General features: G+C 31.9%; 2 protein-coding genes across 3 annotated transcripts; both read right to left on the reverse strand.

Annotated features, from left to right (window-relative positions):
• Positions 1-2516: 2516 nt before the first annotated feature.
• LOC108343397 (SEC12-like protein 2) lies at positions 2517-9524 on the reverse strand. Of its 2 annotated transcripts, none has more exons than XM_052880428.1 (11): positions 9054-9524; positions 8609-8709; positions 7299-7452; positions 6882-6973; positions 6622-6721; positions 4508-4583; positions 4306-4426; positions 4044-4160; positions 3566-3633; positions 2885-2966; positions 2517-2661 (listed from the first exon to the last, which is right to left on the reverse strand). In XM_052880428.1, exons 1-10 carry the CDS (start codon positions 9372-9374, stop codon positions 2887-2889), a joined length of 1230 nt encoding a protein of 409 aa, XP_052736388.1. In that variant the 5' UTR covers positions 9375-9524; the 3' UTR covers positions 2517-2661; positions 2885-2886. The 2 variants fall into 2 exon arrangements, with proteins under 2 accessions (XP_052736388.1, XP_017437140.1); XM_017581651.2 differs by having other exon boundaries at positions 2885-2969; positions 9054-9523.
• A 3200-nt stretch (positions 9525-12724) lies between these two features.
• On the reverse strand, positions 12725-17914 carry LOC108341373 (probable sulfate transporter 3.3). The gene is made up of 13 exons (XM_017579061.2): positions 17382-17914; positions 17112-17160; positions 16799-17006; positions 16534-16705; positions 16383-16448; positions 14962-15075; positions 14749-14865; positions 14542-14668; positions 14153-14439; positions 13737-13927; positions 13559-13638; positions 13388-13464; positions 12725-13298 (listed from the first exon to the last, which is right to left on the reverse strand). Exons 1-13 carry the CDS (start codon positions 17700-17702, stop codon positions 13116-13118), a joined length of 1992 nt encoding a protein of 663 aa, XP_017434550.1. The 5' UTR covers positions 17703-17914; the 3' UTR covers positions 12725-13115.
• Positions 17915-18121: the final 207 nt, after the last annotated feature.

Below are 18121 nucleotides of genomic sequence, written 5' to 3' on the forward strand. Positions count from 1 at the left end.
ACTTTGTTTTCATATTGAGAAGGCCTATTAAAAAAACAACTTTAAGAAGAGCTACTCCTCATTTTCGTCTTCTCTTTTATCTTGAATCTAATTGTTAAAATGCTATATATTATAATCATTAGATTAAGAGAAAAATTCAGTGTTACTTCTAGAGTAAATTGATCTTTATCATATTCATATATATATATATATATATATATATATATATATATATATATATATATATATATATATATATATATATATATGAAGGAATTTTATTTTTGTTTACAATATAGAGTTACTCAAAAAGTCACTATCTTTTATCTCATACTCTTCGACTGGTTAAATGAGAATTAATATTTGTTTACAATAATGAAAAATCATACCTAATATAGCACATGCAAGTAAGGATTCCCTCTAAAATATAATATGAAAATATCAATTAATACACTATCCTTTCATTCTTTTTAAATATTAGTTTATATTGTATTTCATCAAATAAAAGTAAATGATTTAGAATTATGAAGATCTCATGAGTGACTATATAACTGGTGGAGAGGACCTCAATCTGCCATGCACATGTTTTACCACTATCTTTTTATTCTTATATTTTTATATTAATGATAAGGCAAGTTGTCTTTACAGTAGGTGATGGATCCATCATAAACCCTAAATTATATTACACTCTGTTTCTCGATACACAGATGCCTCACTGCACACACGGTGCCACACACAACTTCTCATGGAAAATTGTAGAGGATATGCAAAAATTAAAACTTTTCATTCATATTCCAAAACATTTGAAAGCACCTCTTCTATACAACAGTCTCTTTTAAAGATATATTTAAAAAAAAAAAAAGCCAAGTTCTAAAAGCAGGTTATAACATAAATCCTATAGAAGACCGTCATTGTAAGCCTACATTTAAAGTAATAAAAATCACTTGTTAATCACAAAATATTTTATATGGTTAAAATCCTTTTACAATTTTCATATATTAAAATCTCAATTTGATCATTAGATTTTAAGTAATTTTAATTAGGTTTTTTTTTAAATGTGTAACAAATAAGTTATTTTCGTTAGGTTTTTTTTTTAAATGTGTAACAAATAAGTTATTTTTGTTAATTAGTTATTTAGTGAAAAGATGGGATGAGTTGTAATATTTAGTGAAAGATGTGTTATTTGGTTGAATAATTTTAATAGTTGACGTGTGCACTCCTCTTCTTTTAAGTGATTGGTTTATTGGATCCTTGAAAGGTCCTTGGATCATGAGAGTTTCTAGCTTGTGAAAAATCAAAACCTGAAATTATACAGGAGGGCACAACAGAATCATGAGTAGTGGTCTGAATAAGACAATAAGATCATCTAGGTTCCACAAACAACAACATAAGGAATGGTGTTTTGAGTTAGAAAGATTGTTACACTATGAACTAGATCAAATAATGTTATTAATGACTAAGACTAGAATAGTGTAACACAATCTTTAACTGGCGCAACATACAGTTATTGAACCTTACCAACTGGCAATTTAATAATCATCAAGTTAATTTTTAAATCACTTCATGTCTATCTAAGATGCAGAAATTTAGGAATCAGCAATGGACCAGTTGTCACAAGTAATATGAGATATTTCAAAAGTGGAAAACCTTGTCTTGTTAACTATGTCGGTGAATTATGTGAATTTTATTGTATTTATATAGATAATGTTTGTGAGTTCTACTAAGTTAGGAAGGGTTTCACAAAAAAAAATAGACTCCCATTTTTGTTTAGGAGGAGTGTCAAAATTCAACAAAATCAAAACCATTACCCATTTACGTGATTTAAATTTATTACAATTTTTTTAGAAAAGAAACTCAATTTAAACTACTTAAAATTTAAAAATCAAATAGAAATTTCAATAAAAATACGAAGACTATAAAATTTTTAACTTATTTTATATTAGTTAGAAAGATTTCATATTTATTAATATGTAAAAATAAATAAATAAAATGACACAAAAAGATAAACAAAAGATTTAATAACAGAATTTAATTAAAAATTATAAAAATTTTGAACACAAAAAAATAGTAAAAATTCGATGAAAAATAATCAAATTTGTGGAGACTTAATTAAGAAAAAAAAATTATAATGAAACTGTTAAATATTTATATTTGACAACGTTATTCATGAGTGATTACAAGAACGATTTTTTCATAAATAGTTTACATTATTAATAAATCAATAAAAATACATTTATTTACTGTGAATTAAGAATATAAAAATGACAATTACTCTTTATTCTTTCTTTGCGTTCTTCATACTACTTTTACTTTACGAAATTGTGAATATCGGATAAACGAACTTTGTTTAACGTACTCGCAAGGAAAATTGTACCACCGTCAGCATCATAATTTTAAACCACGTAAGAGACAAGTAAATAATTTACCAACAATAACATATAGATAAGAAAATATATGTTTTCATCAAAATTAGAAGTTTGCAGTAAAAACTCAGCCTTGAAGTCTTGTATAATGGTTGAACCATTTGACAGAACTGGTAATATGTAATCACACACCTTATGGCAAATATTTATTAGTTTATGGACTATTGACTACACCCGTGCCTTTGGGGTATTTCTCACTGAAAAGCTACATAACAAATAACATCAAAATAGCGAGCAAGTAATGAATAACTGCTCAATTCTACAAGGACGAATTGCACAACACATGTAAGGTAACGATACAACCCATGTTACAAGGCATTTTAGAGAGAGGGTAGTCCAAGAATAACGTTTCATGAAGATGCCAATACAAAAAAAAGAAAAAAGTATCAGAAAACCCCTCAAAATGAAAATGCATCAGAACTGAGCAGTGGCATTCACAAAGATGCTAAATGTTTCATATTGAAATAAGCAAAATCTTGAACCTTCATTTTTCAAGTCCTTGCTGGAGAAAGTAAGCAGCAATAGCAAGTAGGATGATAAATACTGCAATCCACAAGCTCAGCCCTCCTTGAAACAAGAGAAAAAGTGAGTTGAGTGCAAAATTAACCTTTTACTTGATAACATGATCAAATACAACATTCATTTAGTAAAATCAATTATATATTTTACTGAACGATGAGTCGTCTCTAATTTCATTTGTATCATTATTTTGTAAATTACTTTTTTTCAGGTGTGCGGTTGGTCAAATTTGGAAGTTGTTACCTTCGACTCTTTAGCCAAATCCTGAAAGTTTTGGATAAGCTATTTGAACAGAACTTTCAATACACAATTGAAACATGGAAAGGGGGACCTACGGAACGTGAATGATAAATATTCAACCAACCACGCTACAACATTATATTAGATTACTTATTTTTCCACTTTAAGCTAATATGACCCAATTTCACTTTGCAGGAATTGAAAATTTAGACTGGTCAGATGTTTAAACACGTGCTTTCGATACTTGAGAGTCTAATACCGAGTGTTATTGACAATACAGCATTATAGCCACGCACAAAAGGACTATACACTATGTACAAAGAGTTCTTCAAAAACAAGTATGTATGTGTACAGCAAGAACATGCAGAGTTAATCTGAGAACAAACTATGAAATATACACGTACCATTTGTCTTCTTCTCTTCAATTATTGTTACCCTTGCACTTGAATCCATGGATACCGAAGCCAAAGCCCTAAATACAGAAGCACAAATATGACTACCCTTAAACATGGCATAAGACAGCAAAGGGTAAATGACCATTTTGATATTTCAATGTGGGTGGTCACTGAAAAAACAAAAATTATGATTTAGCCTTGAATGTGTAAAATTTACAACAATTGTGTTTTGTCATTAAGTTGTAATGTTTAAGGATCAATTTGACCCTGAGTGATATTTTTTGAATGTCAATTTGGCATTAAGTTGTAAACTTCAAGAATCAATTTGTTAATATAACTGTCACACTTTTTTATACATTTTGAGATTAAATAAGAACAGTCCGCCTTTGAGGAACTAAATTGTTACCAGTTTACCTATTTAGGAACCAAAATCATCATTATCGAACATAAAATTTCTACGGAAAATTATATAATACATAGTTCAAACCTTGAATCAGGGGAGAATGCTAAAGCAGTTACAATGCCAAGGTGAGCCTTTTTTATCATTGTCTGAATTCGCATATTTGTTGAATTTACAATTACAATGTCTCCTGAAGGTGTTCCACTGCATGGAAATCCACCAAAACAGAAGAAATAAGTTTTTGTCAAAGTGCACCTCGAGGTCTGAAAACCACAAAAGTCAAGGCACATTTTCTTCAAGTAGCTTAAGAAAAGATGGGGGTGCCATCTTAAGTAGTAGAAAAATGTACCATGCAAGAATCTTTCCATCAGCTGAGACATTAAATGCAGAGATTGCATCACGAATAATATGCTTTGAGCCCATCCTTTCCCATGTTTGTGTATTCCAGGTAAGGATGCTTCCACCTTTATCTATAGACAACAATAAAAACTTCGTTAAGTTAAAAGATACAAAAGACAGATAAGATAACTTTTCTCTGAAAAATTATTTACCTGTCATGGCAGCAATATACAAGACTTGAGTCTTGTCATTTGTTTGAGAAAATCTGCAAGAGCTAAAAGTTTCACGCTACATAAATTCAACAAAATATGATTAGAATACATAGTTATTGACAAAGCAATCACCAAACCAAATATGAGAATAATAGGGGCACATGTTTAACCCTGGTGTTAGAAGCCTTAATTATGGTCACAAAAACTGCATTAGTTGCAGTCTATGTGGAGGTTTCCTTCATAGTAGTCTTAAGGAAAATATTTAGTTACATATCTACAAGAGATATAAGTTAAATAGAGTTCATACAATTTGAACAGTCTTCACGTTACCCATTGATTTTGTGGGTTTGAGTTAAATCCTAAATCCAAATGCAAAAATGATAGCAAAATCTATCTTAAAATTCATTGTTGGGCAACCTTCACTGCCATGCTTGCTGCCCTTCTACCTTGCCTTAGTTGCAACCTATTTAGACATTTTCTTAATTGTGGTATCAAGGGTAGTCTTTAGTCTAACAATCCTCAAAAACTAACTTTTAAAGTGAGAATTGTCCAAGCTTTAATTTAAGTCATATCTCTCATTAATGTGGGACTACACACCACCCTTGAGGCCAACAACTGAGGTGGGCTACGGGTAACTACCATTAAGGTGAAGCTAGGCAATATAGAATTTTCCCCACCAGATGTTAAATGCTAGATTTACTTGATACAACATGGTAGTTATGACTTTAAGATTATAACTAATTTCTACTTCAGATAAAGGTAACCTATTTGCCAATAATGACTAGAATGAGATCAAGACATATGGGAGTTATGATACATGGTGAACAAAGTTTCAAGAATAGCTATTATTTGGGATTTCTAGTTACTCCTAGAATATATGCTGTTGCCTTTAAAATATTGGATCCTAACCTCCTATTTTTTGTCTCCTTAATTTTTCCCATTAGTAGCTCTCTACAAGGAAATCAATTCATCTTGTTTTCTTTGAGGTTGCTTTAGGATCCACTGAGCCTATTATCACAAAACTAGTAAATTCAGACCAAAAGTAATCTGCTCATTACATCTGTCAAACTGAAAACCTCCCATAAACACAGGTCTCGTCACTGAGTAAGTCAGAATTATTAATGATCATTCATAATAGATCACATCAGCACAAAGCCGTTGGTTGACAGTGATGCTCTGAGTAAGTCAGAATTATTAATGATCATTCATAATAGATCACATCAGCACAAAGCCGTTGGTTGACAGTGATGCTCTCTGACCACTGGTTCAACATGAACCAACCTAAATCACATAAAAAGAACATTTTATTATAAAAAATATATTAAACTGGGCCAAGAGATATATTACTGAGAGGGAAGGGCACATGTAATCTTATGCTATGCTATGAAACAAATGTCTTTAGTTGTTCCCCCCCTACTCTAAGTAATAGATGAATAATCATGTAGGTCCTGGATAATAATTGATATAGGAAAATTGTAAGCAAATGAGTATTATACAATATATAACAGCTATAAAGGTTTTAACACGAATGTATGAAAAAAATATTATGTATCTGATAGGATATAGGGTGATAGGTTATAATGGGTTTAGGATAGAAGGAAGAGAAAATAAGAGGACAGTTAGGAGGGAAGAGTTATTTGACAGTTAGTTAGTTAGTGGGAAGGGGAAGAGAAACTTTATAAATAGGGAGTGGGTTCTGTACAGGGGAATTTATTGAGTGAATTTGTTGTAAAGACATGATTTTAGCCTATAGAGGGAGGTTATGCTCCCAACCATTCTTTGTAAAGAGAGTTCTTTTACTGTGAATAATAGAAAAACTCATTCTTTCATTATTGTTTTTACCTACTGTTAGTGTTCTTAGTTAGGTTTCAAACCCAGGAACCTAACAGTATCATCCAGAGTCTAGACAAATAAAAATTAAATATAACTTTTACTAGTTAATTGTGATTTATAAAATTTTCATATCTCTAAATATTATGTTAGTAATAGTATGGAGCAAATCCATGACATAACCAAATTTCATCAATTATCAAGAAGAGAAAAATTAAAAAAAGGCACATAAAGCTATCAAGCCCATGCAAAGTTTATCCAGTAAGATTTAATCAATTGCTCACATTTTCATTTGGTAGAGTAGATAAGACCATTGATGAAGAAACGTCCCAAACTCTGCAGGGGCCACCACTTCCCAAAGAGGCAAGTAATTTACCATCAGAACTGCCATACATGTAAAACCAAAACGTAAGGCACAATCCTTTTACAATAATGGGGATTAAAGAGATCATTGTCATCTGTCATTTTTCCTTTATGAATTATAAGTAAATGAGTGAAAGAGTAACACATCTGTGAAATGCTGATGATTATATGCACATCAAACCTGAAATGTAAATCCTTCACAGAAGAATGAGCATTAGACTCGTTGAGAATAACTTCCATGCTAGGCCACTTGAAAACCCTTATATTTCCATCCTGTACTGCACCAAATTACAATATCATACCGCATTTCATTCCTTGATCAAAAAAGAAATTATCTACTAGTTAATGCTTATTTTTCAGAAGAATGAAAGCATTGTAATTCTGCAATGAAGAAACTTTAAAGCATATATATGGCACGCAACCACTGTCCAATAAAACAAGTTTCTCATCATTTAATATCAATTAGGAAAAAGTGAAAAACAAAGACAACATATCACCTCATACAATGAATTGAAAAAATTGGAGAAGCATCAGGAAAGGTTACATTTTTAGATTTTGACAGCTTTTGAAATAAAGTAAATATAAAGGAAATCCATACCTCCCCACCAGCAGCTAGTGCAGTACCCTCCTTGTTGAATGCTAATGCTAATTGCTGTCCAACATCCTCCAACTGCGTGAGCACTTTATCTGACATCTTCAGACTCAACTTATGAATTTCAGAGCTCTTGTTTTGATAATCCCAGTCAAACCATCTATATAAATGAGGCATAATGCTGATCATAGTGTTCTATAGCTAGATGAAATTATAGAACAAAATGAAATCAAAGCTTCTTCTTGGTCTAAAATATCAGTTCAGCATGTAGATTATGGAGTGACAAAAATACCTTTACTTTCCTCTTTCTACTTTATTCTTGTGTAAACTTTATTAAATGAATCACTACTTTCATTTAGTTGGTGGAAACACTAGGGAAATATTTGGACAATTTACAATGGCATACACCAAACATCGAGCTACCAATCCCCTAAATTAAAAAAATGAAAAGAAAATGATAATTTTCTAGATATTTTTGTACATTGACGTAACAATGTGCTTTTGTTATTTGCCTTTATTTTGTTCTGAAGTAAACAAATGTCCACAAAAAAGAAAACGAACTATACAACAGAAACTCCCAAAACTACCAAAACTGGGCAGTTATTTCCATGAAAACTGTTGTCCGGAAAATATGGCATATTCACATGCTAATTTTGTCAATCAAACTTTGCACTGATACTAACAAGAGAAAAATTCAAGTTGTCAAAGATTCTCTTGCATCATTTCTATGGTCTTAGACAGAACTACTAATATACCATACTGTCTACTGGGTTTATCACCTTCCAGTTCAATATTCTGTAATATACAATAACAGATAATGTATATAAGTAAAAATTTCTTCAATCTATTCGAAACTAAGTCCTTACATAGTTTGATGAACATGAGTTACTTTCACACCTTAGTCAAGTCCGAATTCATTGAGACTATGAATAATCCTCATCCTAGTTGGTCAAGGTAAAAAAGGTTATATGATATACATAATTAAACTATATAGGGTGCACACAGTTCCTCGACATTCTAGACAAGTCTTAATACTTCAGCATGTAAAGCTCACAATTTTGAAATTGTGATTGTATTTCCTACCCAGTATTTCACACAACTTGGTTGGGAGGACGAAAATGAAAATTTATTTGCACATGGTAAAGTATAGATGAAACATGCTTTCATTTTCCAATTGATCAACCAAGCATTACTTCTACATCATGTATGCTCGAACTAGTCCAGGTTCGCTCATCCAAAACATTTGACACACAGATTTACACCTAGAAATGAATTCTATAAAGATATTAAGAAAAGAGGTGATGAGAAGCAAAGACCTGCAAACCTTTGGCGTTTCCATTGCACAAATAAGGCCATCACCCTGGGATTGAAGTGCCATCCTATAAGGCAATTCGGAATCAGTTCCTAACTTAAACACCTGAAATATTGATAAGGTTACTCAAACAAGAGAGTTTAGTATTATAAACACATGAACATCATCATTCTACTATCTTAGACAAACAAAAAAAATTTAATGCATCATTTGCTCTCAATTCTAACAAATCTACTTCTTCAAAACAATGCACAGAATATCAAAATCAAGCAACTAGAAAAGATTCCTCACATTCTAACAAAAATACATAGCAGTAATCCACATTGCATCACACGAAGAAGATCCTAATCCAAACCAGATCCAATTCCTCTAGTTTCGAAATTTTCGCCACAAAAATCAAATTCATAAGAATTGGGTAATCGAGCGAGAAGCAAAAGGAAAATTCGTACCGGTTGGCTGGAGAGAGAATTGGATGCAATATCGAAGTGCGCAATCACCAAAGCATTAGGAATACCACTGCGACCTGCTCCACCGCCACCGGTGAACAGCAGGTAGTTACCGGTGACCGACGCAGGCTCCGACTCCGCCTTAGTCGCGGGCTCTGACTCCGGTTCGGTGGAGAGCGCAGAGTTATGATCGGAGTCGGAGGAATCATCGGCAGTTTGAATTTGGCGCGATTTGATAAGATGTTGAGGAATCCAAGCAACGGAGTAGAATGGAACGCCGTATTTCTTCAAGTTGGGAGGGTCTGGGATTTGTCTTTTCCCCATTCTCTCTCTCTCTCTCTCTCAACTTTTTTGTTTTGGCGTGAATTTGATTCAGCTGCGTCGCGGTGCTTGTTTTGTCAAAGCGTTTTCTGCTATCCTCGATAACACGGTAGACCTTTTTCAATCTTTCAAACGCCCATCAATAATCAAAGCAAACAATAATCAACTCCCTTTTGCTAAAAAAAAATACGAGAGGAAAGTGATTTAGAAAATAAAAGAGAAATAGGTGAAAGAAAAGATAGTGAAAATAGATTTTTTTTATGGAAAAGATATGAAAAAATAGCATAAATAAAGATAATTTAATTGAAAGGATTAAAAATATTTAATTTGTCTTATCTCCTCTATGTAGATGTTAGGTAATGAACCTGTTTACTTGTCGATGATTCATGATTTATTGTTTACTTGTCGATGATTCATGATTTATTGTTTACATGTCGATGATTAATATTAAACATGATTTATTGGTTAACTTTCAAAATGATTAGTCAATCCAAAAGCAATTTTTAACACAAATCAACCAAATAATTATGTTAAGACATAATTGGATTCTAATTAAGTTCATGTAAAAGTCCATTACAAATAATATAAATAGGAGGTCTATGTAAGATAGTTGGATTACATTTATTACTACATTCAATACCCTTGCACTCGTCACCTACGGACTTAGCGTTAGAGTGTCTTCTACAAGTACCACCCGAGCAGTTTAAGACGAATAGAATATACTTAAGAACAAATAAGTTGAAGACAAAAGTGACTAGAGGACTAAGCCTTCAAGTAGTTAAGAGTGTCCAACTGGTCCTATAGAAACATTTTAGCATCCATCGTGGGACGAGTGTGAATTTCTTTAATTCCCATGGTGACCACGAGACACATGACGAGCAACATAGTAGTAGAAGAGGCATCAAAGGAGCAACAAATGGACCCTATAGTAATGATGAAAGAAATGAGGAGAGGAATGGATGAAATGAAAAGGAAGTATGAGGAGGAATTGAAAACCTTGTGTCAAGAATGTACTTATAAGGAATACAGAGTGAGAGAGCTTATACTTTCTATCCTAACTCAACCCGAGCTAAACAAACAACCACAATGAACCAGACCAAACAATTCAAGAAAGCAACATCGGTGGAAGTAACTATCATGACCTATTTGTCACGGTCATGATGAACATATTGAGAATGTACTCATTCAATACTAATATCATGGGAGACTATCTTACCTAACAATTGAAGAATGTTAGTGTTTAAGAAGTATGATGGATCTACCAACTTGGATCATGTTTGTCACCCAAATGGCACTGTACACAACAAATGATGTCATATGATGTAAAGTTTTTTTCACTTCTCTAAAAGGTGTAGTGTTAGGATGGTTTATGCGCCTCTCAAAAATGTCTTCAAAATTGAAAATAAAAACTATAAAGACAAAACGCAAGAATGTAGTAAAAGAAAAAAAAAAGTAAAGTAACTTATTGGAAATGAAATTATTGAAACAATAAATAAAAAAAAATATAAGGTGACAAAGTATAAAGATAATTAGATCAGCAAATCATATTTAAATTGACTGTGTGATTTTATTTCATGGGTTGCGTCTAATGAATTATGTCTAAAATTTATAAAATCAATTGAACGAACATATATAGTCATGAATGCTTAAAACCTTTGGTGAGTATATACATATTTCTCACCTTGTTTGTTTAAATTAAGTATGAAAACGAAAATGAGACGTAGGTGAGTATATACATATTTCTCACCTCCATACATTTTCTTATAATTGTTGATGTCCACATTCTAGTTTTAAATTAATAAAATACTCAATTTATTAGATAATCTAAAAACTTGTTTTCATTATTCTTTTTTATACTTAGTTTTCTTTCATTGAAGAAACTCTTATTTCTTTCTTTTTTTTTTCACATAATTATTCATTCTCTTTCTCAACTAACTATTGTTCAACTTATTAAATATTCACAAATTCTTTCACACTCCTAAGGTTCTTCTTCTCCTATCACATCATTGACTATACTTTTTTTTTTATTTCATTTAAATTATTAAAACCCTTAATTTTATAAATAAAATAATTACTAAAATGTAAACTTAATTATTTTTATTCTTTTTTTAATATTTGTATTCATTGTTTATTCTTTTTATAAGAATACATTCACTCATTTTGAAAGATTTAAAAATAAAACCTAAGAACACAACCATAATCCATAGTAAATTTAATCTGTAGGCTTCCAAGTGGAGCACAAACTGAGATCAGACTACCTATTTTTTCAATGAAACCATGGTGGCATTTCTACTACTTATTTGTGAAGGTTCAAATTATGATATATATTAGTTCTTTCCACAACTCCACTATGAACTTTCTATTCACTGTTCAACATAGTTGCATATATACATCAATGCAAACCTTGGAAAGCTGCTACAATTTGCGACTTAAGTAACATATGTAGCAAATTCTTGACAAACGTGGTTATCAAAGATACATAACAAACATAACCTTAATACTATCAAAAGACAAAAACAACAATGCTTCCTTTTCAAGCAAAAACTATATTTTTAATCTTTTGGCATGTCATGCACATGTAGCTTTCTGTATCTGTATGTTCTCACAATTCTTGTTCACGTGCACCAGAAAAGGATACACATAATGTAACTCAAGTTAAAACTAATCATTGGTAAAAAATCAAAATTTCCAAATATCTTTTTATTCATTGAAAATTCTCAAATAATTACACACATTGAGTAATTTAATTTCTTAATAAAAATTATTACTGTCCTGGTCTAAGTATCTCAGAGGATAAAAAAAAGAAAGTATATTTAAATTGTACGACTATTGGATGTATTCAGACTTCAAAACAAATAATACCTTGATGTAGAAATTGATACTAAATATGTTATCTCAGGTTACTTGAGATCGAAATAATTACAAATATATTTTATTTTTCAACATATTAAATGAGTTTATTATTTATTTAATATTTATTTAAGAAAGAAGAAATATTTACAGCTACATCAGTGTAAGATATTCCAATCTTTGACTTCAGGTATATTTCATTAATTGTATTTATTAAATTATAATAGAATGTTGCAATTTCACAGAAGTAGAACAACTGACAGAGAAGGTTTCAGTTGAGTTCATGTACATGATTGCATTCAATTTTAGTTTTTATAAGTCGCTCCTTTATTCTCATCCAGAACACACTCTTATTTATGTATGCAAATGATTATATACCTTTCTATTGCTTTTTTTGGAACCAGCTGTTAGAACATATATCTTAAACTCAATTAAAGCTTGTGTGCAGTTCAATTTAGCTTTCCTAAACAATTTTATTTCAGAAGCGAATGTTATTTACATTGATTGAGTAGCATTGTGGATTACGTAGTACACTCTTTTGGGGTTTTATCTTTATATAAATCAGATATTCTTAAGAGATTTTGTTGAGTCAGAACATGGAAATCAACTTGAATGTCTAAATCAGCTTGTGTGTTGCTACATTTCTTATGTCTAAGTTCACAGCCAATAACTTGTTACCACTTCAATTCACTGTCAAGGGCTGCTTGAGTTTGAAGAGAATCTAGGAAACAACAGGGTTTCAATTTCATGAGATCATAAATAGTTGAACCAACTTTTCTAAATAGTTGCATCAGTTAGTCCATACCAACTCTATTCACTGTGCCACAACCCTGCTGCTGCTTCTTTTTTTAAACTTTTTTTCTGCTATCTTAAGTTCAAATCAGTAGTACTCAGTCACAATGGTATATTCCACCTTGCGTCTTGCACGGTTGGTGTTTGTCTCGTCATTGTTGATGAAAGTGAAGCTACAGCCTCTCCAACTGTTAAGAAAAGGTATTCTGCTCGAATGAAGTCATTAGCATCATCTGATTTTTGCAGCTTATCTATCACCTCAGCCAGAGGATTCACCAACACAATCTGTCACAATTCATTACTCACAGTTGAGGTTAAATTCCTATCTATGAACTTGTGTAATGATTAAGTTTGCCAGAGTTTAGCGTACTTACCGAAACACCCTTCATTGTCAATGCGTTTTTCAAGTCCTTGAAAAGTGAGACTCCACTTGTGTCTATGGTACTCACAGCTGAAAATCCCAAAGATCATATCATTGATGCATATAATTTATTAGTTATGTATATCCCATTTTGCATACAAAGAATTGTAATTAACTCAGTTACCTGACATGTCAAGAATGAGAAATTGAAGGCAGACGTTTTCTTTGATCGTATCTTGTTCTTCTTCTACCCACCGATATATTCTAAGAATAAGTGCAAATGGTTAAATAACAGTGAGAACAATGACCAATGCAGCTGAGAAGTTTCACAAAGTCTATAAATCTGTAGATATGAAATCAACCTCTCGTTGAGATATGTGATGTTTGCAAAGTTGATCGGAGCCTTTATTCTTAAAATAAGAAAACCAGGTACTCTTATGGCTTCCTTATAATGATGAAGATTTCTATATATGTTTGTCGCAGGTATGTTCCCCAACATTACTATTTTAGGCCTTGTAATTTGCAGGAGTATCCTTAAAACTGATAATGCGACCTGATCAACAAGATCGTATTTCTGTTGTCAATCACATGATTAATCTAAGAGCTGCTAGAATGTTAAATCAAGAAATAAGAGCTCGTAATATTTATTCCCAACTTGCAAAGAAGGGTACCGAAAGTTTCCACAGATCACATACTGATTGATCTGGATTTTATCATTGAACAGTCTAAATTCTAAAAATGCAGAACTGTAGAGAAATTGCAGAAACAATGAGCTTACTGAAACAGCTAGGCCGATTTGGACAGAGATAAAAATGACACCAAAGAAGGCTGCCAACATCACAACGAAATCGAATTTGTCTACCTTCCAAATGAGATAAGCAGAAGGAATATCAATGAGGCCAATTACAGCTGATATTATGATTGCACCCAATATAACATTTGGCGTGTATTGGAACAAAGGCATCAGAAACAACAGTGTCACTAAGACTGTCACAGACATTACTACGTTGGACATTGCTGTTCTAGCACCTGCGTTGTGATTGATAGCTGAGCGAGAGAAAGATCCTGAAGTTCATAGTTTAAAGGGGTTAATATAATTGATTTTGACACCTTCATACATGGGCTTCACTAATTTACAAGGCTTTTTTTTAGGCTACGAACTCCAACCTGTTGTAACATAGCAGGATGTTGTGGAGCCAACCACATTCATGAATCCTATTGCCATCATTTCCTTATTTCCATCCACTTTGTAGTTTCTCATGGTAGCAAATGTTCTTCCCACTGCAATTCCTTCCTGTTTCAAAATAAATCCAATCCATATTACTGATGTGGGATATCGAAGAAAACGGTATTTGTTAGAAGAATGAAACTTACTGTGAGGGATAAAATGCCAGTAATAAGGCCAGTTTTGATGGCCAGAGGCAGATGATCTCCTCGAAAGAGTAGCTTATCTGCTGAAGGAGGATTTACTCCTCTTGGCAATTTTCCAATCTAGCAATCACAGCAGCATGTAACAGAACATTGGTTTAGAATGATGGTAAGATGTAGCTCTTAAAATTCATTGATAGTGATTACAGAAGCAATTACCACACTGATGCCATGACGTTGAGCCTTTATTGCAAAAGACAGGGCAGTAGAAATTATGACAGACACAAGAGGAGCACCAGCTGAGACCCAGAATAACTCTGGTTTCTTTATGCTCTGCACATGTTTATTTTGGTACGAGTCAGTAGCATATACTACCCTTACCCTATTTTACGCGCACTATATACAAATTCTTATATTTCATAAAAATAAAGTAAAAGTTTCAAATTTTATAAAAATAAAACGCAAAGAATTTTCTTAGAACTGAAGTAAAAAAGAATTAACTTTAAAGAAAATAAAATATATTTAAGAGAGAATAACACTTTTTTCTCACATCGTTTTTCTAAAATACAAAATGTCATACAAAAAATACAATACAGCTAAATCGACCGCTCATGATAACTGGTCTATTGGCAAAATATATAATATAATATAAAAACATACTTAACATTTTAATATTTTCAAATCCATAAATATGTGATGAATCGATAAATTTTCTATTTTTAAATATTAAATTATTTAACTATAATCAATATTTGAATTAGAATTATATAACATGTTTATATCACCCAATATAACCATTCAAATTATAGTTTTTTTTATTTAATTTTAATATTTACTCTCTCTCACAAACACACACACACATACATATATATATATATATATATATATATATATATATATATATATATATATATATATATATATATATATATGGTATTAAATTAATTTCCTCTTAAATTTTTTTAGTTTATGATGATTCCATTGAGAAAATAAAGGAATAATAGAAATGAAAATAAGAAATTGTTAAATTTTAAGGTGTTGTTCGTGTAATTGCAGATAGAAAATGAGAGAAGAATAAAATAGTTTAGTGGTACTAATTACGCGAATTGTCCTATACTAACATTTATTCAAATTTTTTTTTAGGACCGTATTACTTTTCCATCAAACAAATATTTATACACATTTTGTATATACTATTTTATCCTTCGATTTCTTTTTTTTTTTCTTTACAAATATAGAAATAAAAATTAACTTTTTTTTTAATGATATCAATACATCTAAAAGTAAGTTGAAAGTCGTACATATAAAAAAAACATTTTTCTTAAACTTATATTTTTTAATTTGTAATAACTTCGTCCAGAAAATAAAGACATACCGAAAAAGAGAATACAAAAGAATGCTTAACTTTAATGTGTTTTTCATGTGAATCTTGCACACTAATAAATAGTTTTAGTATTGGTGCACATCTTATTTAATAATTTAATTATGTCATATATTAAAGCTATTATAAAATCAAACAAAACAATATTATTGAATAGCTTTTGTATACTGATAAATTAAAGTGGTATGATTTTTTATTAAATAGTTACAAACAGTGTAAGATAAAAACATATAGTAAAAGATGAGAAATAAAAACATACCACGTGTCTTGCACCCAGCAGAAACACCAAGAAGCAAATCGCCATCACTATTGTTTGCCACGACCACTGCAAAAATAGCACATAACATTTTCCTTTAGAATAATAGTAGATAGAGCAGTGAGACGAAGAGAGCAAAAAATTTAGGATGAACCTCGTCGATGTTATTAAAGACGGAACTCATAACAGGAACCAGGGCCATCTTGCTGGTGAAATGTTTGATTCCGAGAAGACCTTTCAGCTGTTGCAGAGCTACAATTACAGCTGATCCACCCATGAACCCAATAAGGATTGCCTTCGATAGAAAATCAATGATAAATCCAAGCCTACAATCATTTTTGGTCTCAGTGTTTAATACAAAGCTTTGAATTTCAATGGAGATAAAGGTGAAATGAAAGAGTGAAGAAGGAAATGATGACCTTAGAATTCCAAGGGCTGATTGAAAGATCCCGGCAAAGAATGTTGAAGTCAAGGCTAATTGAAGAAAGAGGTCAGATTCTGCAGTGGGAGAAACTTCCTCATTCAGCATGGATCCTAGCACTAGGGAAGCAATTGAAACGGGTCCTACTGCAAGATCCATTGAGCTTCCAAGAACAACATACACAAGGGGAGGAACAAAACTAGAATCTGAAATATTCACCAAAAGTAGTTCAAAGAACAGCACTAGTCAACAAAGCTGCTGATTTGTGAACTAAAATAAACATAGACTGCGGCCAAAATCAACACACTCACAGAGTCCAAAAATTGGAGGAAGATTTGCAAGCTTAGCGTAGCTGATTCCCTGGATGACAACACATAATTTAAGAACAAAACCAAGACAAAACAAACATCAAAAATATTTGTGTAACATATGTTAAGTAAACTTAAAAGTCTACCTCCATGTAGCGAAAATTTACACTCATTTATATCTTTTAAATCATTAAACAAACAAACTGAAGTTGATGAAGGTCCAATGTGGTCACAATTTGAAAAGAAATTCTAAAATTTGAAACTTTTGCTAACCTGAGGGATGGCCAGACTTGCAATTGTGAGGCCAGAAATAAGGTCAGATTTGAAGAGTTTGAGGTTGTAAGTAGGAACCCATTGAAGCAAAGGGAATAAATATTGAGCACCAAGGATTAGTTTTCTCTGAAGAGGTTCTCCCTTAAATTGGCGAAGAGGATCATCAGGGAACAGGATTTCCTTGACCTTGGCGAAGAACTTCTGAAAGCTGCTCTTGTAGGGTGGTGGAACAACTTTGTGTACTTTGATGAAACCCGAGGTTCCTTCCTCTAATGTTACTTCAACGAAATCCGTCTGCATGGTGCTATTGCTACGTTCCATGGATCCAAACTAAACTGCTGAAAATTATGTGATGCTGCGCATACCTTTCCTTTTCATGTCATGTCAGCAATGCTTCTGATTCTCCTCAGTTTCTTCCATTAATTTGCACCCTCAACAAATCCTACACAGAACAAGAGGTTATCTGCTATAAATAAATGTCCCGGACTTGTAACATTAGATACACACATCCACTTATATTGTAACGCGGAATATTGCTCTTGTAGAACTTCTAAGTAGATATAAACTCAATGATATTTTCTATTAGTATGGACTTATAGCTGATCAATAGGGTACGGTAGGTAACAAACTGGATAAACATTTCATGACAGCTCCGACAACCATTGAGCATAGTTAAAATGTAATTAATATTACAATGACTATGATTTAATGGTTAAAGTTTGCATTAATAATCATTAAGA

Source organism: Vigna angularis, chromosome 1 (assembly GCF_016808095.1).
Source record: "Vigna angularis cultivar LongXiaoDou No.4 chromosome 1, ASM1680809v1, whole genome shotgun sequence".
NCBI lineage: Eukaryota > Viridiplantae > Streptophyta > Magnoliopsida > Fabales > Fabaceae > Vigna > Vigna angularis.